At 38.7% G+C, this 23,643-nt stretch overlaps 3 protein-coding genes across 4 annotated transcripts in view; all 3 read left to right on the top strand.

Moving 5' to 3' along the window:
* Positions 1 to 222: 222 nt before the first annotated feature.
* Positions 223 to 7,617, top strand: LOC128265343 (amyloid protein-binding protein 2). The gene is made up of 8 exons (XM_053001287.1): positions 223 to 527; positions 905 to 1,182; positions 3,244 to 3,869; positions 4,289 to 4,513; positions 4,592 to 4,693; positions 5,158 to 5,834; positions 5,899 to 6,056; positions 6,144 to 7,617. The coding sequence occupies exons 2-8, from the start codon at positions 1,006 to 1,008 to the stop codon at positions 6,273 to 6,275; spliced, it is 2,097 nt and encodes a 698-aa protein (XP_052857247.1). The 5' UTR covers positions 223 to 527; positions 905 to 1,005; the 3' UTR covers positions 6,276 to 7,617.
* Positions 7,618 to 8,073: 456 nt separating this feature from the next.
* Positions 8,074 to 12,040, top strand: LOC128265345 (anaphase-promoting complex subunit 7). Its single transcript, XM_053001289.1, has 5 exons — positions 8,074 to 8,276; positions 8,339 to 8,846; positions 9,361 to 10,058; positions 10,570 to 10,850; positions 11,666 to 12,040. The coding sequence occupies exons 1-5, from the start codon at positions 8,205 to 8,207 to the stop codon at positions 11,946 to 11,948; spliced, it is 1,842 nt and encodes a 613-aa protein (XP_052857249.1). The 5' UTR covers positions 8,074 to 8,204; the 3' UTR covers positions 11,949 to 12,040.
* A 2,126-nt stretch (positions 12,041 to 14,166) lies between these two features.
* Positions 14,167 to 23,643, top strand: part of LOC128265339 (GAS2-like protein pickled eggs) — a 57,375-nt gene continuing 47,898 nt past the window's right edge. The window contains exons 1-2 of one of the 2 annotated variants that reach the window (XM_053001282.1): positions 14,167 to 14,616; positions 20,442 to 20,532. The gene's annotated coding sequence lies outside the window, so the exon portion shown is untranslated. Of the gene's footprint in view, positions 14,617 to 17,169; positions 17,512 to 20,441; positions 20,533 to 23,643 lie in introns of those variants that run through there. The other variant, XM_053001283.1, reaches the window with a different exon arrangement.

Raw genomic sequence — 23,643 nt, forward strand, 5'->3', positions numbered from 1 at the left:
TGGACAAATATAATTCCAACATGTTCAATTAAAACAATAGCATTGGGTATTATGTGTAAATCAGGGAGGCTTACATTTTTAAATAAATTAACGGTACTTTTTGTCAGCTCGTATGTTTTTTGAATCATTCACTCTACACTAAAACCTTCAAATTTCAAATAGATGCTTGCAAACACAAATACATTTTTCTTTTGTTTTTGGTTTTTGTTATTAAATAATAAATTAGATGTTAATCGGTCAAAATTATTTCAACCATAAATTATTTTCAAATAACCAGAGGATTGCAAAAGGTCATACCGCATCTAACGACTATCGAACTATCGTCGCGAGTTTAAGCCACTCGGCAGTGGTTATCGATAGGGCCTCGCCGCGAGTAGTACCACCACTGGATTATCATAAAAAAAAATAAAATAAAGAAAAGTGCCAGTGGACTGGAGGACCGTAAAACCATTCCCGACGCATTAATCGTGGGCGCAGATTTCAACTTTAGCTGACGGCCCCCAATAATTCGATGTATTCCATGTTGTGTAAGTGCCAAAAAAAGCCCAATTAAATCGAGAGCAAAACAATCGCAGCAGCAGTAGCAACAGCAAAAGCCAAAGCAGCGAAAAGCAAAAGCAAAGCAGCACGCGAGCAGCGACGAGCAGCAGAGAAAGGAAAACCGAACACAGAAATCAGAAATCAGAAGAACGCCTCAAAAGAAAGTGAAGTGAAGTGCAAAACACACTCGAAAAAACCGGATATCTTACGGGACTTTCTGTTTCTGTTTCAGTTTCTGTTTTTGCTTTTGCCTTTGCTTTTGTTTCGCTTCATCCTTTGTCTCTCACCTTCTTAACAAAATAAAAAACGGCACGTGTGCGAATGCATTCCCTACAAATATCGTACAAATCCAAACCTATTGCAGAGTGCCACGCCTCCCGCGAGCCCCAGCCCCTCTAAGTCGATCGAACAGCGTTAAAGTTAACAGAAAATAGAAAGAAAAAAGATTAAAAAAAAAGTAGCGAGATGGCTGGCCAACAGCTGGCCTTGATGCTAAATCCCAATCCGAATACCCCAAACGCCCTCTACGCCCTGTCGCTAGAGGCGCTGATCGGGAGTATGAACACCAAGGTTCCGGCGCTGGACAGGATCAACCGACTGACGGAGCTGCCGCGCAACCTGCTCATCGATGTCTACGAAATGGTGAGTGCTATCGTTCTGCTCCCACTACCCCATCCCTCCCTATGTCTCCCAAAAGATCCGATCTCATTATCATAACCAGTAATCGTTAGTAGCCAGCTTGGGGAAATACCAGATACTCAACTATGTAGTTCTTGTTGTTAGAGCCTTCCATTGTTATGCTCTTGGTATTATAAGTTACAATCCTGGAAAGCATATGTTCCAGTTACTTCCTGGAAATATGGTTTCAAAGAACATGAAAGCATTTCCGCCTTATTTTTGATTTTAACGGCTTGTGGTAAAAACTTATGGGAATTAAGAAACAAACATTTGGAACTATTCATATTTTTGGGTAAATTAAAATATAATTCTTTTAATTAATTAGAATTCCGATATTTATGGTAAAAACTAATTTAGATTGTGAATTATTAATTTTACTGGGGGAATAAACTATTTTCGGAAATAGTCACCTTTATTTGGTATACAGATATGGAAATTAGGAAGATTTTATTTAAAATACAGGTTCTTGGAACTAGTTGTACTTTCCTTTTGAAGAAGAGGATTGATAGTGCAAAGATTGCGGATCGTTTTAAATATCTTTATGCGATACCTAGGGTTAAACCTCCCCATCAGTGATCAAAACGATTACAGCACTTGTTGGGCCGCTGCTTATCTCCACTCGCCGTCCGAATTTCGCCACTGGCAATTACCATTCTCTCATACTCATTATCAGGGATTCAGGGGGGTATGGCACTTGTCTGTTTGTGTTTGCTTTTCCGCTTAAATTGTTTACACCCGCCAGTCTGGCCTTTAACCCTAGAGAGAAAAACCTTCGCCAGATCGGACAGGGAAAATTGTCTTTTAACACTCATTAAACCTCCAATAATCATTTCTGATAGGACAACAATTTTGGATTTGTTTCCCAGAAATGCAATAAATTCAGCTTATTGAATATTTTTTTTCTGACATTGTCAGCTATTGACAAAGATTTTGTTTTTAATTTAAAGCAACACTTACACTTGGCCTTTCACTTAATCTGAAAATGTCTTAATTCATTATTAGTATTAATAATTACTATCTAACAATACATATCGACTTTTTGAAAAAAAAAAAGGGTTTAAAGCTATTTCTGAAGTCCATCGATCAATGTTTATTTCTATTGAACATACAAAAGATCAAGTAATAACCTTCAAATTCCGGCACTAAACGGTACCATTAATTGTTTACTATATTAAAACCGCTTTTCCTGGAATTCAACTTGGGCTTCACTGTACACATTCCGCTGGTGGTGCATGCCTTCAGATGGATTTCATTCGGACGAAGGAAACGAAACTCCACAGACCCACAGGTGGTTGCATATAGTATGGTCAGCCAAAGGTTTCGATTCCACACATGGATTGTTATAATAAGTGGCAATTACCGTGTAAATTATAAACAGAAGCGACAATGAGGGGCATCTAAAAATAGACCAACCAGTTGGATGGGTCCAGCGCCCTTTGATTGTCCTGTTCGGAAATTGTGGAGCTCTGCTGGGATGGGGAGCTCTGATGGTGCAGTGATGCATAGAGAAAATGCTGTGGCGCAGCTGCTGGCGAAGAGCCATTGAACTTGCTGATAATGGCTAAGCAAATTCCATTGTTCGCTGATTGGATGTGTCTTTTCTCCTCTTGTTTACGTGACTTTTTGCTAGCTTCTGCTCAAGTCGTTACTTTTATTTTGAAACTAGGACTTTAGTTATTCTATTTCCCAACCAAAAGTGAAGTTCTTTACAAGGTCTTTCGGGAAATGTTAGAAATAAGCGTTAACAAAGTATGTCATCTCATGTTATATATACTTATAAGTTATTATTATAACATAAATCAGTAATTTACCTTAATGTCTTCTAAGCTCTTAATCATGAATAGTTATTTATAAAATTTGGATGGATATTTTTGTTCCGTACTTCTCTGATGTTACTTATATGTACTTACTATAATATTGATTTATACCTAAACTAGTGACCAAAATTAAATGCTTTTCCCGCTGCCTAACATGTCCATATGTGCTTACATAGAATGACAATGTTTCTCCCTCTCCATCCCACAGATGTCGCAGCAGGAATCCTTGAAGGACACGCTGCTGGAGGAGTTGGCCCAGCTGGAGGTGTTTACGCGACTCGTTCGTTACTCGCCTGCCCGCAGCAAGTTGCTGCGCATAATGGCTGCCCTTATGGCCAGCAAAAAGATGCTGGCCAGACGGCTCAGCGATAACTATGTGTCGCGCTACTGGACCCCCGGACATGATGATGATGAGGGGGACGAATTGATTCAGGAACCGGTCGACTTGGATAAGAGCCGTGATCAGGCCCCACTCGATCCCTCACCGGAGCCGGAGCCCAGCAAGCTGCACATTTACGACGGCGAAACGGAGGAGGACGGCTCTGGTGCCAGCTGCAGCGAACAGCGCAGACAATTCATCACCATAGAAGTCGACGCCAAAGCCCTACAACCCCAGTCCCAGTCCGAACTCAGTGTGATCAATAATTCAGCCCTCGAGGAGTTGCCCGCCTCGGAGATGCAGGCCATCGACATGGGCTTGCGCCTCGGTTCGTTCCTTTCGGAGGCCGGATGGATGCAGGAGAGCATCACCGTGCTGGAGTGCCTCAATGGAAGACTGAAGCGTCTGCCTCCCCACAAACACTGGCTGGAGATGCGTCTCGACTGTCTGCAGCGGTAATTCAGATATTTATTAAATCAATCAACTCAAAATCAAACTATCTCAATTCACATCACATCATTTTGATAAAACATACTAAAAATATTGCGTGATAAGCGTTTGAATAGCACTTGCACTTGCTTAACATAGCCAAAAAAAAAAAAAAAAAAACAATGTATTTAAAGTATTTTCTTTTTTATATATGCCTCAATTCTGGAATTCCCCATTTGCATACATGATTAAGCTCGATATTTTTTTTCAGAAAAACAAATCGAACGGCACTTCTTTACTATGACTATTTCTTAAAAATAAATTAATTTAAAAATTTAAATTTCGTGACCTCCCATATTAGTTTCTATATCTATCTATTTATGCTATTATTTGTAAAGTTTGTTTCACAATTAATCTGTTATATGTGTATGTTTTGTTTTTAAAGCCTCCTATATGCAGAGTCGGCGCATTGTAACTTCAAGCTGGCGCAGCGCACCTACAACGAACTGATCGGACTGAACAGATCGCTCAATAGCCATGTGCCTGCCCAACTGGTGGCCATGGCCTATACGCAGATTTCGGCCATGTACTTTGCCCGCAACGAGTACAACCACAGTCACATGTGGAGCGGCCTGGCCATGCGATTTCTGAAGGGATCTGCGTCACCGCGGTGAGTTGTCTGCTGTCCCACTCCCTCTCCATCTAGTCCGATCTCGATTGCTGATCTCTACCTTAACCCATCCGACAGCATCACCATCGACGTACTGCGCCAGGCGGCCAGGGCCTGTGTCGTCAAGCGGGACTATGCCCGGGCCAATCTGCTCATTTGTCAGGCGGTGCGACGCGCTCGGTAAGCACAGCAGCCCATGGATGGTTATTATCTATCTATTGAAAGGTCAATCGGTCTTTGCCAAACTCTGTTACATTGTGAACTGATTGTCAGCTATAAATAAAAGGTGTCCACGATGATCACAACCCGTATTGCTAAGATCAACAACAACAATATCTATCAAATTAGTTCTTAGATAACTCAGTATTTTACTATAAACTATACAACGCATTTATATAATTATAATTTTTCCATTTCATTTAAAAGTTATGAATTATAAATTCATTTAAAGTGCAAATTTGTGATCATCTTAGACGAAATTAAAATAAAAAAATGTTTAAAGGCCCAATTAGGATGTAAAAAATAAGCTAAACGAAGCAATATCAAAAATCAGCTTTTTTAGGAATTAAAATATCTGCAGACACGATTGATATTTAATCAACTTATTTAGTAGTCATACTCATTCGAAATCTTCTTTCCCACAGCAAGCACTTTGGACTTAAACATCAGAAGTACGGCGATGCCCTGCTGGACTACGGATTTTTCCTACTCAACGTGGATTCGGTGTTTCAGTCCGTTAACGTCTACAAGGAGGCGCTGGCCGTACGCCGTGGCATCTTTGGCAACATGAACTTCCATGTGGCCATCGCGCACGAGGATCTGTCGTATGCCTACTACGTGCACGAGTATAGCACGGGTGACTTTAGCTGTGCCCAGGATCACGTGGACAAGGCGGTTAATATCATGAAGAATCTGGTGCCCAGCAATCATCTGATGTTGGCCTCGGCGAAGCGCGTCAAGGCGCTGCTGCTGGAGGAGATTGCGCTGGACAAGATGGCCGATGGCATGGACGAGGAGGACCTGCTGCAGCAGTCCGAGGAGCTGCACAACTTCGCCCTGCTCCTCTCCCTCGAAGTGTTCGGCGAGGTGAATGTGCAGACGGCGAAGCACTACGGAAATCTGGGGCGTCTATACCAAACAATGAATCGCTTCGATGAGGCGGAACGAATGCACCAAAAGGCGATCAAAATCAAGACGGATCTGCTGGGTGCCTTCGATTATGAGGTGGGCCTGTCCATTGGCCATTTGGCATCGCTGTACAACTATCAAATGAAGAAGTATCGCGAGGCCGAGACGCTCTACCTGCGCAGCATTGATATAAGTAAGCAAATCTGAACTCGATCAATTGTTGTATTCGTAACTAATCTAAATTTGATAAATTAAAGGCCTGCGTCTGTTTGGGCACTCGTACTCTGGGCTGGAGTACGACTATCTGGGTCTGTGCCACGTCTACGAAACGTTGCACGACTTCGAGAAGTATTTGAAGTATGCGAACACGCTGGAGAACTGGCAGGTGCTGCGTGGCCAAAACCTCACTCAAAACGTAAGTGATTTCATCGTAACGGAGCTACAATTGATTTTGTTTCAATAGAACGAAGTTAATTGTTCAATTTTTTCGATTTTCATTCAGAAATCCAGCTACCCCGCCATCGAGGAGGACTATTCCATTACGGAGGTCAAGATCAAGTTCGTCAGCATGTGTGCCTGCAAGAAGAGTCCAGTCCATTCGCAGTCAGTGTCATCGGTGGCGAATTCGAACTGAGATGGGGCTTTGGGAGTGGGAGCGGAACTCGAAATGGGAATGTCAGCGGAAGCAGAGCAAGTACGAGTTGCACCCGCTCCCGCGCCCGCTCCCGCACCCGACCTAGCAATCGCAATCGCAATAGCACCCACCCCCCCGGCATCGGATGGCACAAACTGTAGGCAAAACTGCAGCAGGAGCGGCAACGGTGACAGAGGCGGCAACATCTGCAGTTTGTCATAGATAGGAGATTCGCATTAGTTGGACCACGTTGATTAGACAGATAGACGGATGGATGGAAAAGTGGGGCATCGAGGTGGGGTCGATCGACCTGTGTGTGTTCAAAAAGGATTTCTAAGTGTAGTTAATAGCTTATCTCGAACGCTCGGTCGGCACCTAATCTTCATCACCGCGCTCTGTTGAATGTCTTGCATTTTTCTTTGTCATTTCAATCGAATAAACCAACCCCACACGGCTCTACCATATGGATTAAGTCGCACCGAGTGTGGGTCAGTTCAGCTATCGTGCCGTTGTGTTCCAGTTGTCATCGTATACGTCCAGTACCCTTAGATCCCACAGTTTTCGAGGATACCCAGTTGTCCTGTTCTTTCCGTCAGATTTTCACCTAGGCTTAGATGTAGTAGTATTGTTGGAGCTTCGGTTACCCGGCTGAATGGGAGATCGTTGAGCAAAGTTTTTTTTTTTAATGTGTTCTTCACGTTTTGGCCGATGTACAAACGTTTAATTTTTAACGGATTTCCGCCTCTAATAATCTACTTATGTATTTTTTTTTGTTTGGAAACTAGAAGAATAGGCCAGTCGCCAGAGAATAAATGTTGCTTTCGAGAGAGATGTAGTGAATAAAAATGTACTTCTTTTTTAATTTAAATTATCATGTTTGTTGTTAGGGCGTTCAGAGCACAGAACCACTCGAAGAATAATGTTGTATAGAGCGCAAGGAGTAAGCGTATTGTATAGTCTAGGCCCATTCAAAACGATATGGTATATATTTGTAATACGTACACACATGGAATATGCATCAAAAGTATTGCCACAGCCCCTAAAGTTAAATAAAGCAACTGGAAAGCATTGGCGATGGGAAAGCGTTGTAAATAACTCGGGTTGAACATAGCAGCTTCCAGTTAAATGCAGAAAAGATTTATTATAATACATATATATATATCTACATATATATATATATAACATAAATAAAGAAAGACAATTTATACCATTAACATTTGCTACTTAGAGCGATACTTATAAACAAAACATTGTAGTTGCAAAACTCTTTTTGGCATTAATTAGCGATTTAGTTTAAAATCGAATGTCGTAAATCTCAAAATAAAATGCCTGCAAGAATAAATGTTACACTGAGAGCGCTTTTATTTTAAACCAATAAATGAATTTAAAAACTATTGATGAAGTTCAACTTTTCTAATAAATTTTGGTGTGCTAAAAACAAGGATTTAGAAATTTCTTATTTTTCAGACTTGTTTTCTATAAATAGTTTTTATCACAATAATTAAAAAATACGCTTCAAAAATGATTAATTTTTAAATTGTTTGGATATAATAAATATATATCATAAACATAAAATATATATTAAATATATCAAAACAATTTTTAAATTTTTAGTGTTAAATTTTTGTTGAGGCTTGAAGTGTTTTTGTTTTTTAATTAATGTAATTAGACTGCGTGAATTAAATATAATTTATAATGTAAAACTGGATTGAAAGTAAACACTTAAAAATGTAACAGTTAAATTGTTTGGAATCGATATGGCAACATCGATATTGGAAAAAAAAAATGGACACAGCTTTCGATATTAAGGTTAAACAGAGCCTGGAATTCATTAATTATATGTTTTTTTTAGAACTTCATGGAATTAATCCTCTTGGGTGATAATTTAATATTTCCAAAAATACAAATTGATAGTTGCGCGTCGAGATAATGGAGAATACGCTATTTGCGAATGTTAAGAAGCTTTACGATCACAAGCTTTACGAGTGCGTGATTCCAGTGGTAATTAGTTAATAGGCAGTACTTAGCTTTCCTCGTGTATTACTGGTCTTGTTGACATCCAGGCCAAGTTGCTGAGGACGGTGCTGCAGAATGATCGCAACATTGCCACCTTGGAGCTGGAGTACCAGGTGCAGCTCTACCTCAACATTTCACTCTACAAGGAACGCCAAGTTCGGGCGGCATTGCGCTCCTTTGACGACATGATCCACCAGCGGAGGTTAATGGTGCGCCACAAGAACGCCTGTCTGCTGGCCATCGAGAGTGTCTATCCGGAGTTTAAAGAGGTGGAGCTGCGGCGACGAGCCGCCGAGTGCTACCGTGAGATCGGGAATCCCGGCATGGCCATAGCCACGTTGCTCGAGGTGCCGGTGAAGTCGCGCACACCCCGCATCAACCTGTTGCTGGCCAGGCTGAATCACCACGGATCCGGACCTGGGTGTCCCAACAAGGCGGAGGCCCTGCACGCCTACAAGGAGGTCGTCCGCGAGTGTCCCATGGCGCTGCCAATGATCCAGGCCCTCCTGGAGCTGAAGGTTGACGGCAACGAGGTCAACTCGCTGGTGATGCACGGTACCCTCAGACAACAAATTCCTCAATTTGGAAAACAATTCTCTAATCTTAGGAATAATGACCTAATGACTTATGACTTCGTTCAATTTTTAAATCATTTTTTTTCTAAATTCATATGGAAGGGTCATTATCCCTAAAATAAATGAATTATTCCTATAATTAAGGAACTTTTCCTTAAATTAAGTAAGTTGTCCTAAGATTAACGAAATTATCCTACAAATTGGCAATTTTTTTCTACAAAATGAAGACATTTTTATAATCTTTAGGACTTTTTTTTTCTAAAATGACGGAATTTTTCCTGTATTTAAAGAACTTTTCCTAAAATTAAGAAAGTTTCCCCAAAATTAAGTAATTTTTTCTTAAATTAAGAATTTTTAAATTTAACATTTTTATATTCTTGCAAAAGCTATTAAAATTTCAGAGAGTAGTTAGCAACGCAGTGAAGATTTAAATTTTTCTTTGTAGTTTTCGATATTTAGTAATGACTTATTACTAATTTTCCCCGCCCGAGCAGCTGCCACAGTGCACGAGAACGGAAACATTGACTGGCTGAGCACTTGGATCAAGGCCCTCGCCCAGATGTTCGACTGCCAGCATCTGGATGCGGCACGCACCTTCCAGCGGCTGCACGACTCCACCCCGCTGTACGGCAACGAGATCCTGATGGTTGCGCTGGGCAGGTGCCTCTACTACCACGGCCACTACTCCCAAGCGGAGCAGCTCTTCGCCACGACGGTCTACGGCCATCCGGACAACTTGGAGGCCATCGGACTGCTGGCCGTTGTCCGTGGGCAGGATGGTGGTCCGGGAGGTCACGGCTGTCAGGGGGGTCAGAGCAGGCAGGACATGGATCGTTTGTACGCCCAGGTGACCCGAGAACGTAGATACTCAGCCGACCACTGGTTCATCCATGCGCACGCCATGTACGATGCGGAAAAGTTTGAGCAGGGTTTAAATTTCGTGAAGCAGTGCTTGGAGTCGGAACCGCGACACCAGGAGGCACTAATCCTGCGCGGCCGGCTGCTCATCGCGACGGAGCAGCACAAGCCGGCGGCGGAGGCCTTTCGCCTGGTCCAAGCTGTCGCACCCTATCGATTCGAGATCTACAGGGAGCTCTATCGCAGCTACTTGGCCCAGAAGCGATTCAAGGAGGCCCAGGCCATCTGCAACTGGACACTGCGCACCTTCCAGAATTCGTCCAGGGCCCTCACGGTGAGCAGATTTTATAAATTATAAATCGAGTTGATTGATCATTCGATCAATCAATGAAATTCTGGATGTATCATTATTATTTTTATGTTTTATATCTATGACAGACAGACAATAACTTTATCTTCTTTAGAACAATTAAACATATGGCAATTCTTCCCATTTTAAATAGTTCGTCAATTCTTCAGCTGAAGGAGTCCAATTTATTCCTAAAGAATGGCCTGATGACCGCAATTTCTTAAGAATTTATAAGCATTCGAAAAATTCGTGTATGAAGAAGATGGTATCGCCTTCAAAAATACATTGGACTATTTTAAGCTGAAGAATTCGCGCGGATACTCAACAACTAAAAGGATTAATCCAAAGATTTTGCACAGGTGGATTTAAAAGAAGCTATTGAAATTGAATGAGAGTTCGCCTGTAATTTTCGAGCTTGTTTGAATTGCTAGTTTTGTTTTTGTAAGCTACTCGTGCTGGGCTTCACCATTTGCAACTTAACCTTATTTTTTTACAGATGTTTGGTTCCACTCTCTTCGCCTCCCCGGATCCAAAGGTGAAGCAAACTGCCCGCAAGTTTGCCGAAAAGTCCCTGAAGATCGACCCCAACTACACGCCGGCAGTGACCCTTATGGCCGATATCTGTCAGTTCGAGGGCGCACCCAAGGCGTCCATCAAGCTGCTGGAGGATCACGTCTCACTCTTTCCGCAGGCGAATCTGTTCACGCATCTCGGAGATATGCTGCGAAGCGAAAAGGAACCCATCAGGGCGTTGGAGTATTACTACAAGGCATTGGGGTGAGTTTGCAGAATATCTACAGCTGTGGTCACGAAAATAGTAGCTTTCTAGCTTATGGAAATGGCAAAAATATGTCCATGAAGCTAATATTATAAACTAAGTGGGGGTCTAATTTAAAAATATTTAAAAACAACACAGAAAGCAAGCCGAAGGTTGTATACTGTTGCAGCTATTGTAAAATTTAAACACCTTAATTTCGAGTTATATAAGTACCCATTAAAAACCATTGAAACCAATTTTTAACAAATTAAAAGCGTAATTCTATTAAACCATTCCGTTGTCCCAAAGAATTACAAAAAAAAATGAAAGCTAGAAAAGTTACAATTTTTGTTCAGTTTTTTGTTAAATATTCCGATTGTTCCCATGGGAACTATATGATAAAGTCATTAAATTTTAATCAAATTTAAATCGTAATTCCAAAATAGTAAACCAACACTAAATATAAAAAATTATAAACCGAAATTGAAAAGTTATAATTTATTTTTTTTGACTACCCCTCTGCAAGGGCAAACAATTATTGAAAAAAAATAAAAAATTTTATTTCGATAGAAAGTGCAGATGATTTTATTTTATTTATTTAATTTGTTTAAAATTCTTTAATACAGTATTTTGAAATATGCATTTTTTAAGCTAAAACAAAATCAAAAGTTTTTTAAACCTTAATTGGTTCATTGTTTAGTTACGTTTAGTTACGTTGAGATAAATTTGAACAAAACCACTTTACACTTCTATTATTATGACCGCAGTTGTATATTTTCTTAACCACTTAACTTAATATGTAAAATCCTCAATTAACATTATATCCAAAATTTAGTAAGGATCCCAAATGCGAGCGAACTTTGCGGGGAATTAGTTTGCTGCAGGTTTCCAACTCGTTCATTGTTTCGTCTATTCTGGACGAAAGTGGCGCCACCAAGGTGGAAAGCGCACAGTCCACTGGTGGATCGGCCACCCCGAATCTGGAGTGGATGGGTGCAGATTGTGCAGAGATCTCCCGAGAGACATCCTCCTCACCGGCCGCCAGATCTGGCCAGGATGTCGATGACGATGGCGATGTCCCCGTTTGGCACGATGTCGATACGGATATGATTAACTGATTAACGATCAATAACATCGAGTCACCACAGTCGGGGAACTGTTTTTTCTTTCTGTAAATAATTTCAAGGAGCTTTGGTTTTTAATAAACTTATAGCTACGTTGTTTTCTAATACATTATATATCCATATCTGCGAGATATAAAATCATTATTTATTAAAATTATCATATCTTCAAAAAATAACAAAGCAAAGTACAGCTTCGCTGTATTTTAATGTATTTAAATGTACTTCACAGTCGGGGAACTGTTTTTTCTTTCTGTAAATAATTTCAAGGAGCTTTGGTTTTAATAAACTTATAGCTACGTTGTTTTCTAATACATTATATATCCATATCTGCGAGATATAAAATCATTATTTATTAAAATTATCATATCTTCAAAAAATAACAAAGCAAAGTACAGCTTCGCTGTATTTTAATGTATTTAAATGTACTTCAAGATATAGTTATGGTTTTCTTTTGCGAAAATACGGGTTTAATTTCAATCAAATCTTTATCATTTATAATTTTGCTGTTGTTCAATTATATTTATTGATTATGCTTCGAGGTATAGAGATGGTTTAATATTCAAGTAATACGGCTTTAATTTTGCTAAATTCAGACCTTTATGTCATATAGCTGTCATGGGGAAAAACTGTTTTGAAAAGTGTACGCACCTAAATTTTATTTTTGTGATATAAATAAAGCCTTTCCAAAGCTTTTTCTGTTGAAAATCGAAAGTGAATAAAATATAAAGTGTTCGTAGTGCTTTAGGGTCTAATTCTTTATATTATAATTATTATTAAAACCAATAAACATCATTGGTTAAAAAACAATAGACTTAAATGTAAGAATTATTCCATTATAAATTACTTGTATAAAAAGCATGTTTTGTCATTGAAATAATATTTTAAAATGGATTTTTTTAACCACTAAGAAATTTAAGTTATAAAGTCAAGAAATAATATAAATGCAGAAATTCATCGAAAACTAAAATACAAGCTTATACGAGAAAATATAGTCATTGTCGGTGGTACATATACATATATTATATTTCTAAAATCTCAATAGCTTACATAAGTTCATAACAGCTCACTTTATAATTATATTTATTTATAAAGAAAGGTTTGCAAATTATTTAAATTTACGCGCCTTGCAGCGGAACTAGTTTTGATTTAAAAGCTGGGATATGCGTCTTGCAGCAGGCAGCCTTTGACCGAGCTCATCCGAAAGCAACTGTTAATGCCACTGCTGTTCACTCAGAGAGAATTCAAGAGCGAATCCCGCAGGGGCTTAGTGAAAGGGGTAATAACTCTATTACACTACAAATCGAAAATATTTTCCAAATATGGAAATTTAGTTGATTTTGATAGTCTAGTTGTTAGGAAGTTAAACTATTTCAAATGTAAAGAGTTTCTTAATTTTTTTTAGCATATATCCTTTGCAATACCATAGGTTTGTGGTATTTAAATACAAAAGCTTTTATATACTTACTATTTATTTAATTGAAAATTAATTCTACACATTATTTTTCTTACTCTCAATTTGGAAAACTTGCCAACTTTTAGAAATTTTAATTTAGTTTTCTTAAATTACCCCTCCGCTGAAACAGTCACCGACATTGAGATAAAGAGAAAGCGAACCAACATCTCGTGATACAAAACTTCTGTAAACGGATTTTGCCGCCAAAACTAATTTCAAATAACATAAGCAGAACGGAATTACTTAAAATAAAAAAAAAAATTTTGTATATTTGAAAAGCATTAGTTCTCAATAACTTTCCATAGCCGATTCAAAAAAGGATATAAGATTTAAATTTTGCTTTAAATACATTTTTTTTTAGTAAGTTTTTATATTTATATTTCAAAGATATTTTAATAAAAATATAATATAATATAAATAAGAGATACAAATTATTTTTATAATCTAAATATTGCTGGTTGTAAGATAATTTTTTCAGTTGTTCTTTTCATAAAATTGTAAGCAATTTTTAATTGTAGATTTAAATGTAAATAAAAATCTCTTATAAATTCTGATATTATATATTTAGCTTTTGTATATCTTAAATATTTCTTAAATCTAAAGCGGATTTATTTATTTCTTGCTGCTATGATTACAGGGGCTTAACATTGAGAGAGAGAGTCTTAACAGCGACGCCGACGTCGACGTCGCGAGAGAGAATCAGCAGCGCTGGCAAAGTCTATAAAAGCGGCAGCGCGCAATCCATTTTTTTGAAATTTTACAACCGACACCGCGCTGATGGTTGAGTTTCGGTTTCCGTTAAATCTTTTCAAAAAACATTTCGAAAAACATGCGTTAAACTGCCGGCAAAAGATATCACTGGATGATATTTTATTTGTTTTACGAGAATATATTGGTATTATGATAGTTCCATATATTCCTCACAACCCAATCGTTTTTGGGACGTGACGCGGGATTTTTTGTTTATGTTCTATTGCAAACCTGTGTCCGAAAAAACCCTTTTTCGAAAAGAAACCGCGAAGTGAAGTGAAAAAATTCGAATCCCTTTGTGAATATTAAAACAATATACCCGCAATATTGATACAATTTAATATGATTTGATATAATTCGATGCGAAATTTCTCACAATTGTTATTCGTTTAAAAAAGAAGCAGAAATAATAAATAAAATTTGCATAAACATCTAGCGATTGGCGGAGATCTTTAAAAGGTTTGCAACCCAAACAAGACACAAATTGTGGAATATTTCACACGGACTTTTGAATGTAGAATTTAGTCATTTCCCTTTTCACTCGACGAGGTCCGACCAACGGTTGATTTAATCAGACACTGGCCTTATCAGTGGAATAAAAACAAATGGTAGCGTTACACATGTTTGGTGCGATTGTGGATTTGTGTTTTATGTTTGCCTTGTCGTTCTTGCGCTTTTCACTTTTCGCTCGATAAAGACAAAGCGCAGAATAATGTCGCGAACACATGCCCTATCGAGTGGGTCAGAGCACCATGACATATCATATCATATCATATTATATCATATCACCCACTTTTATCGGCCACACGCACTTGTTGATTTCGGCACTTTTTGTTGTACACTCGGTTGCAGTTTTGTGTGGCGATTTCCTAGAACGCGGTTTGTCATGTCAACAAGAATGACAACGTTCCCTTGGCTTTGTTTGCTTGCTGGTGACTTTCTCGTGGTCTACGGTCTTCCGCGAAATCGACTCATGAGCAACATTAAAATCTGCTGCACACCATAAATTTAAACACCACCCCCGCCGGAAATCTCTCGCTCATCCGCCCTCCAATTTTTTTGTGTGCTAATTAAAAGCAATAAGGCAAAACGGTGACAGGATCAGCTTACAGATGCGGGCAAAAATATAAGACAAGCTAAAATTTTTATTTCAGGAGGTGGAAAAATTATTATCCTAAATTGGAAGAACAATTAATTGAATAAAAAATTAATTTAACTATATTTGAGCGATTGCATATCCGCAAAAGATGTTACATTTAACAGACCAGAGATGATTTAGCGTTTTTATTAATAAATTGACTTGGAAATAAACCGTTTTATTTAATGTAAAATGTTTATTGGAATGATAAACTAATTTGTATTAATTTTTCATTGCTTTTAATCTTGAAAATTAGTGACTGACAATGTTCTTGTTAATTCCATTTAATTACTAATAAATTTTGGGCAAAAACCAAACGCAAGAGATTTATAAATATATACATATGCATATTGTTTTATGTTTTATTTTTTTGACCTAAGTTGTTGGTATGTGTGTGTGTTTATACTTGCATGTTTGTGACCACAAACAATTTACAGCTGTTTACGCCTGTTGGACGCCCGCAACAAAAACAAAAAGAGGCTTAGGAGGAGAAAAGGAGTAAAATGAGCTCAAAACTCTCTCCTACTCTCGCTCTCACTTTTCTCTTAGAATCCCCTTAAGAAATTGAGAGAGTGAGTGATCCCATTGTGTGATGGCAAGTTTTTAATTTCTCAGGCCGTCCATTGCCGAACTGATAAGAAAAATGCTCAACTGATAAGGGGTAGCTTTTACACATTTTACACACAATGAGTCGAGTGTTGCGGGTCTTGAGCTCTCGGGGTCTGGAGTTTTAGTAGTACCGATTGGGCTGGGCCTCCATATGTTTTCCCATGGCATATAACGGTCGAAAACGCATGCGCCTCCCTTCCCACAGCCCCAAATTCCCTTTTCCATTTCCCTCTTCCCTTTCACTCTTCCATCCCCTTCGCACTCACCCACACTGGCACACAGATAGTGCTTATGGATTACAATAATTTCCAGACGGCGACATCGAAATCAATGCACAGTGGTTGCCACATTAATATGTCTCCAATCGACCCCCCACTGTTCACTAACTACTAACTGCGATTTTATTGGCCTGCCATTAAAAATATTTGAGTAACTAATGTGGGAAATATTAACTGAATTCAAATCAGTAACATAACAACATAATTCTTAAGACTATATAAAACGAGTTTTTAGTTCCATACAAAATTTATTAAAGATCGGTTTTCCTTACATTAAAATTGACTTTTACTCGAACAATTGCAGATTATAAATGTTTATATACATATGTACATAAACTCTCGAAAAAAAGATTCGGAATTAACGCATATATTTAAATCAGTAAATCTATTCGTGCTATACTGTAAGGTGTGCTTTAAAGTTGTTTCGTCCCAAACAGCTCCCCAATTGGTTTGGAAAATAACAACCGAAACCCAAATTGTTTTCTTTTTAACCCATAATATTTTTCCAAGACCTATAATGAATTTTACTTGAGAAACTTTCTGTATGTAGTATTGGTATATTTCCATCTAAAATCTATAAAAGATTACCTACTCGTAATTTTAATATTTTTAATACCTTCTGTTGTTATTGTTATATAATTATAATATGTACATTTGGTTGTCATTGGTATTATTATCATTATGTTCTTATGGGTTATTACCTTTGGTTGATTATTGTTTTGGTCTATAAAATCAAACAGCTTAGATATAATATGCCCTCAAACTTCGTGCTCTTTTAAAAGTACCAAGTGGTACAGCTCCCTAGCCCCACTGTACTTCGATTCGGTGTCCAACTATTGTAATGCGTTTTGCCTTCTGCTACTTCTCTCCCGGAATAGTTGGGCAAGGACTTGCGCGGAAGCTGTCGGTAAACAGGGGGAGGCGGGTTCGCGTCTCTTTCTCTGGCTTGCAACCCTGGGCTTTTGTGGCGAAAAGTCGAGCCATTCTGCGTTAGTCTTCGGTCATATGGTCGTCCGTCGAGTTGCGGAGTTGCGGTCTCGCGGAGTCGCCTTCTCGCGGTATTCGCGTCCACTCCAAACATCCTGTGCTACTAAACTTTTCGATTTCCCTTCCGTTACCGTATTTAACTTCTGGTTCTACTTCTTTTTTTTTTTCGTGCATAGTGTTTGTGAGTGTATTGTGTGAATTGAATTTTGCGACAATAAATACATTACTTTTTGTTGCCTAGTTGTTATTTCTTATTGTAGCACACTTATCGCTACAATAACGTGCTTCCTTGTCTGGCCGATTTTTTCGGTACCGCCTCTGCCTTCGTCGCGTGCAGAAAAAGTAAGTGCAGAATTTAACGTACATTTTCAGCGTTATTGTTGTTGTTTTGGTCCGTGAGGGTGGCAACCATCGATTTGCGTGTCGCGCAGCCAAAACACAGAAATTCAAAAATCAAAATCACAACGGAAAACAAAAGAAATCAAATGCCAAAACAGCAATTCGATTGTTTGAAATGGACGGGAGGAGAAAGAGCCAAAAAACAAACAAACAAACTAACTAACAGCACAAAATAATGATTATTATTATTATGTTTATTGCTGGGCTGTCTGTTATTGGAACTTATCGTTTTATCTGTCTACCGATGATATGTACTATACACACAGATATCTGTGCGGTGGAATGTGCTGGTGTAAATCATAAACATAAGGCGCATTCAATTATAATTCCACATGCAACGACACCCCTGATAACAACAATGAGCACTAAACCATACCCATACTCATACCATCCAATCCAGTGGCCAAGTACCCCTTGGCTCTCCAACTCCCCGATCTTTTGCTTGCATATAGTATGTAAATATATAAAAAAAAAAAAAAAAATATATATAAATGAACAACAAACTGTGACAGCTTGGTTGGTCCCATAGCTTATGGGGTTTATCTGAAGTTCCACTTACAGACCGACAAATGACAAATGACACAGGCATACAAACATATGGATATACCAATCTATACATATATAAATATATATCCATAAAATATGTCATACGAGCAGGGATAAGGCAAATATTATGGCCCATGCAGATCCAGTTTTAACCACTTAGGGGTAGACTTATTTATGAGTATAGAACTTTAAAACTGCCATCGATATGTGTAAGTCGATCGAAGAACAAAGAGCCAATATTCCTTTATGGTCATATATAGTGGGAGATAAGAAAGTAAGGCGCTATTCTTGAATAGTGGCTGTTCATTCCAAGAACTTATTATAGTGACCAATCGAGATAATGATCTTCAGCTTGAAAAGCTTTGAGATAAGACAAGTCGATTTACAGGTATTAATAGGCCTTTGCCTATATACAATATAAATCATTTTCTTTAAGAAGTTTTGCTATTTGTCCCCATTAAAAAAATGCATTGATTTATTTGCAAGACAGCTTTCCTTAAAACCATTTGCAGCTTAAAAATAAAGCACTCGTAAGGAAGCATCATCAGAAGATTATTTATTATATCCCGTATGGACTTGCGATCCATGTTTTGCTTTGAATGAATACAAAATTTGAGTCATAAATCTTTCTATAAACTTTCCTTGCAACGCAAGATGTCTGGTCTTTAATTAAAGAACTTGTAAATGTTCTATGGCGGTAATATTATTAATTCTCCCTGGCTGAATTTTGCCAACAACATTTTTTTTATGAGTCATAGTGTGGCAGGCCCTCCCATCGTGGTGGCGCCTCTTGAACTGCTTGTTTTTTTTATTTGCCAGGAGATTGAGTCACGTCAGCTGTTCTAATGAGTAAGTGGGAGCCGAGAGTTGGAGGGGTGGTGGTGGGCTGATGGGCTGATGGCCGGCTGACCTTGGCGACCGCATGCGCAGGCATTCGTCACGCACCCGAAACTGGCAGGAGATTCCCTCTAAAAGGTCAGCACAGCACTCTGCATATGTGGCATTGACCTTGCCCAATTCTTACCTGGCCATGAGACCCTCTCACCCACTGAGCGGCCTTCATGGGAAAAGGTCTGCTCTCAAGGTCCAGAACCAAGCCAAGGTCCAGAAGGTGTCAAGCCAGCAAATATTGATCTTCGATTCAATAGTTTCCCATGACTGAATGAGCATGATTTAATTTTTATGACATCATAACATAACACAGCACTATTTCTCATCACTTTCTCCTCCAATTTTATTCTGATTTTCAAAGGATTCAGTAGAAAATTGTTTTCTAATATTCTACGTTTAAAAACAATTTTTTTGAAAAATATTTTAAAAATATAGTACCTATTATATATGAGGATTTTATATTTTCCCCATTGACTGTAATGTATTACCTTCACGAAAATATAAAAACTATATAAAAAATTTTACCATAAGCTAAGAAACTACTTTTATTTGGTCGCAACTGTATATTTTTTTAATAATTAGTTAGATTTTCTTTGACATGTTTTGGAAAAAATGTATCAGAACTGGAGTAGTTGGAAAGTCAATAAAACGAGTAGGGTACATAATATTTGATTATGTAGTATTTTGTTTAACTATTTATGGACTTTAGAAGGTTACGTAATTCTTGGGAAATTATCACCAGCAGGACACACCCAAGTATTCTGTGGTGATGGCTCCGTTTTTCAATTGGAATCACCGACGGCATGCGTGCGAATTTTCGTGTATTTTGGTCGTGGTGTTTTTTGTTTTTCCAACTCTCTTGCCATTTCCGCTTGTCAGACATTTGTCAGCTTTTAGCTTATTGCCAACTTCTGTAGCCGAAGTCTATGAGCGATTGCGAAACAAGCCTACACCGATTGTGAGCCTGAATATGAGTCTGGGACTGGGTTTTTGATTTTGGGTTTGGGTTTGGGATTCGTATTCGCATTCGGAATGGAATTGGGATTGAGTCCGAGACTTGAGCCCACCTCGGTATGGTTCCGTTTTCGTATTTATCAACGTTTTAGTCGTTTCTTTTCGCTCATTTCATCGCATATTTACGTAGGCCATTCGAGCCAAGTTAACGCCTTTATTTATTGACTTATTTGTTTAGACAACCACCTCTCTCCATCACCATCACCATCACCATCAACAAACCATCTCTATCTCCAGCTAGTTCTCAACGATGTGTGGAACGCTCACTCACGTTCAATGACAAAAAGCAAATAAAACTCCATTTACCGTTTTCTACTTACGTTTCTGATGATGTCACACTCGGTACCGGTACCATAACTAAAAAAGAAAAAAAGCCCATTTATATATGCATATATCATTTTCGATTTCCTTTCTGTCCCCAGGTTCCGGCCCCAGCTGAGGAAAACCAAACAGAAAAGACCAAGAAACCGAACAGAAGAAGGCGCACAGCAAAGAGATATCAACACCAAATCGGTAAGTTCATCGAAGGTCGCAAGGGAAGTGTTAACTGTGGGGCGAACTTTTTCTAGGGGGGACGGATCGTAAAAAATCATAGGAACTTTCATTGTTATTCCACTGTTTACATAGTTTGTTTGCAGATAAAGACTTTGTTTATTTTTAATAGGACTGTATTTTGAAAATACAAATTTTTCCAGTATTTAAAAGACTGTGTAGATGGCCAGCATTTCATATTGTGGACTAAATTCTAGGTTTGATACTTTGATTATTCTTATAGGTTTATTTTTAGTTGGATCCAAATTTATGGTCCTTAAAGCTGTAATAAAACCAAAGTCAGGGACACTTTAAATTAAATGAGTCATTGTGGAAGAGTCCTAATGACTGCACCAATATCTTAAAAGTTATGACACAACTTATAGGCTATTTTTGCAAACTGATCACTAAGATCAGCTATTTTTCTAGCTGCTTAAATATAAAGTCAGCCAAACTTTGAATTCCATTAGTCATTGTGGAAGAGTCCTGATGCCTGCATACCTTTAGAAAGAATTCTTCCCTCAAGCATTTGTTCCTGGCAACAAAAAAAAAAAACGAAATACTTTTATCTGGCGCAAAAATGATCACTTAATGCTCGATGACCATTCGCGATCTAGAAAGAAATGCGCCCCGGCACTAATCACTTTGGTTCTGGGAAAGTGTTCCGCCGCCACGATGTGTGAATCATGTGGCTATAAGCATATATGCCCCGGGCTCTATCAAACGCGTATCTCTTGGCCATGATAAAAATATACGATCGGTTTCGTCACAGACCGAGATGACGACGTCTCTGGCTTTATATATTTGTTTATATATATATATATTTATTAAGCTATATTCGTGTGAGCGCATTTTTTGGGGGATTATGTCGTAGGTCAGGGAATCTGAATGTGCGAAAGAAATGCTCGTTTCGAGTGGTTATGAATGGGCAGACCGCCAAAAGAATCTGACTCACAAAACACGGCGCTTCTTGGGCTGCATTTTTGTTGTCGGTTTTGGGTTGTGCGTTGTGGGTTGTCGATTGTCGGTTTCGTTTTCGTTTTCGATTTCGTTATCAAGCATTTATCACCCCAATTGGCATTCAACAACTAACGCGTATCGAATCGGGGAGAAACGTGGCGCGAAATTCATTCATTCAACGATCGCCAAATGGCGACGATCGATAGCTCGGAAGTCGATTTGTCGTCGTTTGTCATATTCGAACCCCTCGAACCGCATATCCCCCATCGAAAATTTCAATATTTATGAGTGTGCAATCGCTCCTAGTTGCCCACAGCTCCTCAGTTCCTCAGTTCCGAAAATGGACAACCGAATCGACGTCAGGCCCCCATCTCCGATCAGTTTTTGGACAGTTCATTTATTTATTTCGACAGGCGACGGCGGGGAGAGTGTGTCAAGTGATCGCCAAAGGGCCACGAAAGCGGCTGAATACCAAATGACAGGCATTCAAATTGTGGCTGGGAGTGGATCATAGATCAGCTGGCAGTTGATCAAACACAGATAGCGAGGATGACAGGCAAAGGGATCCCCAGCTGAATGGGAAATGAAGCAGAAGTGTGTGGGATCCTCAAGGAACAAATCGTTAGTTTTTAAAAACGAAATAGGACCTCGGGCTTATTCAGGTATTTAAAGTAGATACAAATAGATATGATCGAAGAACCTTTCATTCAAATTTGTACTTGTCTTCAAAATTAATCTAAATATATTGAATGCAATATGAGATGTTTCATGGTTCATCCATTTGAATGCATGGCCATTAGAAATGCAAAGATAATAAATATTTTTACTCAACAAGCCAACATCACTGTTAAATTTGTAGACATAAATGAAAAAGAAAAGGCAGTTAAGCCATAAGGATTTACTAATGGTTTTACAAAAGGATCCCAATTCCCATTTAATGATTTCTTGAAAAACGCAAGAATTTTTAAAACTTTCCCAGGGATGAGATTTAATTTATAATGATCTTCAAACATATTAAAAAAAAGGCTTACGAAGATTTTGGAAAATAATAGTCGGGGGTCAGCAATCTCTCATCTACATTACTGATCTCTCCTAATCTTTAGTTTCAAAATTAAACTAAATCTAAGCAGCGTTACTTTACTTTTGCTGATCTACTGATCTCTCTACTGATCTCTCCATTCATCTTTGATTCACAACTCCTTGCGTGTTGATCGTGAGGCATTCGCCCGAGGCGATCTTTTGTCTCTTTGTCGCCACTGCTCATTGAATTAATTGCACACAGAGTCGCAACTTAGTTGGTCCCATCCCAACCCGATCTCCATCTGCATCTCCATCTGTACATCTGTATCTGTATCTGTATCTGCATCTATATCTATATCCATCTGCATCTGCATCTGCATGTTGAACAGAAGAGTAATTCCCAGGCCCAGGCGCCTTGTAAATTTAGTTGTTCGCGCACGCAATTTGCTGGCTCGCAGATGAGATGCTTGCTGTGGTCATGAACCCGCATTGTAGTTGCCATTTTATTTGTTTATTAATTGCTCAGCCCCTCTCGCCAGCGGTTGATGGATGATGTGGCCCCGTCTTCGTCTCCGTCTCCGTCTTCGTCTCCAGCTTTAAATCCATCTCCATCTTTGTAGCCATCTCCAGCTCCGGCTCCATGTCGTTGGCATGTGGGTTGTGGGTGAAATGATACCATTCAAGTCGACAATGAAATGCTGAAGTTTCACTTGGATTATGCCTCAACTGCCATGGGTATTACGCAGTTTGATCTCGCATTGATCTCGGCTGATTTGCCAGGCAGATTTGCCAGATTTGTCAAGAGATTGAGATCTTTTACAACCGTTTCAAATCGCTGTCGCTGGCTCCGCACATTAAGTGATCTCAAATGTTCTTTTAATTAGGGAAACCCTAGTAGAGATGCTTCTTGATCTGATCGCAAATGATCTGTTTAAGCGACTAAATTGTTTTAAATACCAAGTTTTTAGGATAAATTTAACTTAGTTTATGGGAAATAGTTTCTTATAATTAAGACTTTGTTGCTTAATTTATAAGGGAAACTCCTGGAGAAGATGCTTTTAAATCTGATATAAATGATCTGTCTTAAGCGAGTAATGCTACATATACGGTAAA

This window comes from Drosophila gunungcola, unplaced genomic scaffold, assembly GCF_025200985.1.
Source record: "Drosophila gunungcola strain Sukarami unplaced genomic scaffold, Dgunungcola_SK_2 000114F, whole genome shotgun sequence".
Taxonomy (NCBI): Eukaryota; Metazoa; Arthropoda; class Insecta; order Diptera; family Drosophilidae; genus Drosophila; species Drosophila gunungcola.

Excerpts from the sequence above, each read along its gene's own strand:
- LOC128265345 (XM_053001289.1), top strand. The coding sequence starts at position 8,205 with ATGGAGAATACGCTATTTGCGAATGTTAAGAAGCTTTACGATCACAAG. Across the intron at positions 8,277-8,338 it reads ACGAGTGCGTGATTCCAGTG|GCCAAGTTGCTGAGGACGGT; the intron begins GTAATTAGTTAA and ends GTTGACATCCAG. Across the intron at positions 10,851-11,665 it reads TATTACTACAAGGCATTGGG|TAAGGATCCCAAATGCGAGC; the intron begins GTGAGTTTGCAG and ends TCCAAAATTTAG.
- LOC128265343 (XM_053001287.1), top strand. The coding sequence starts at position 1,006 with ATGGCTGGCCAACAGCTGGCCTTGATGCTAAATCCCAATCCGAATACC. Across the intron at positions 4,514-4,591 it reads AAGGGATCTGCGTCACCGCG|CATCACCATCGACGTACTGC; the intron begins GTGAGTTGTCTG and ends CCCATCCGACAG. Across the intron at positions 4,694-5,157 it reads CAGGCGGTGCGACGCGCTCG|CAAGCACTTTGGACTTAAAC; the intron begins GTAAGCACAGCA and ends TCTTTCCCACAG.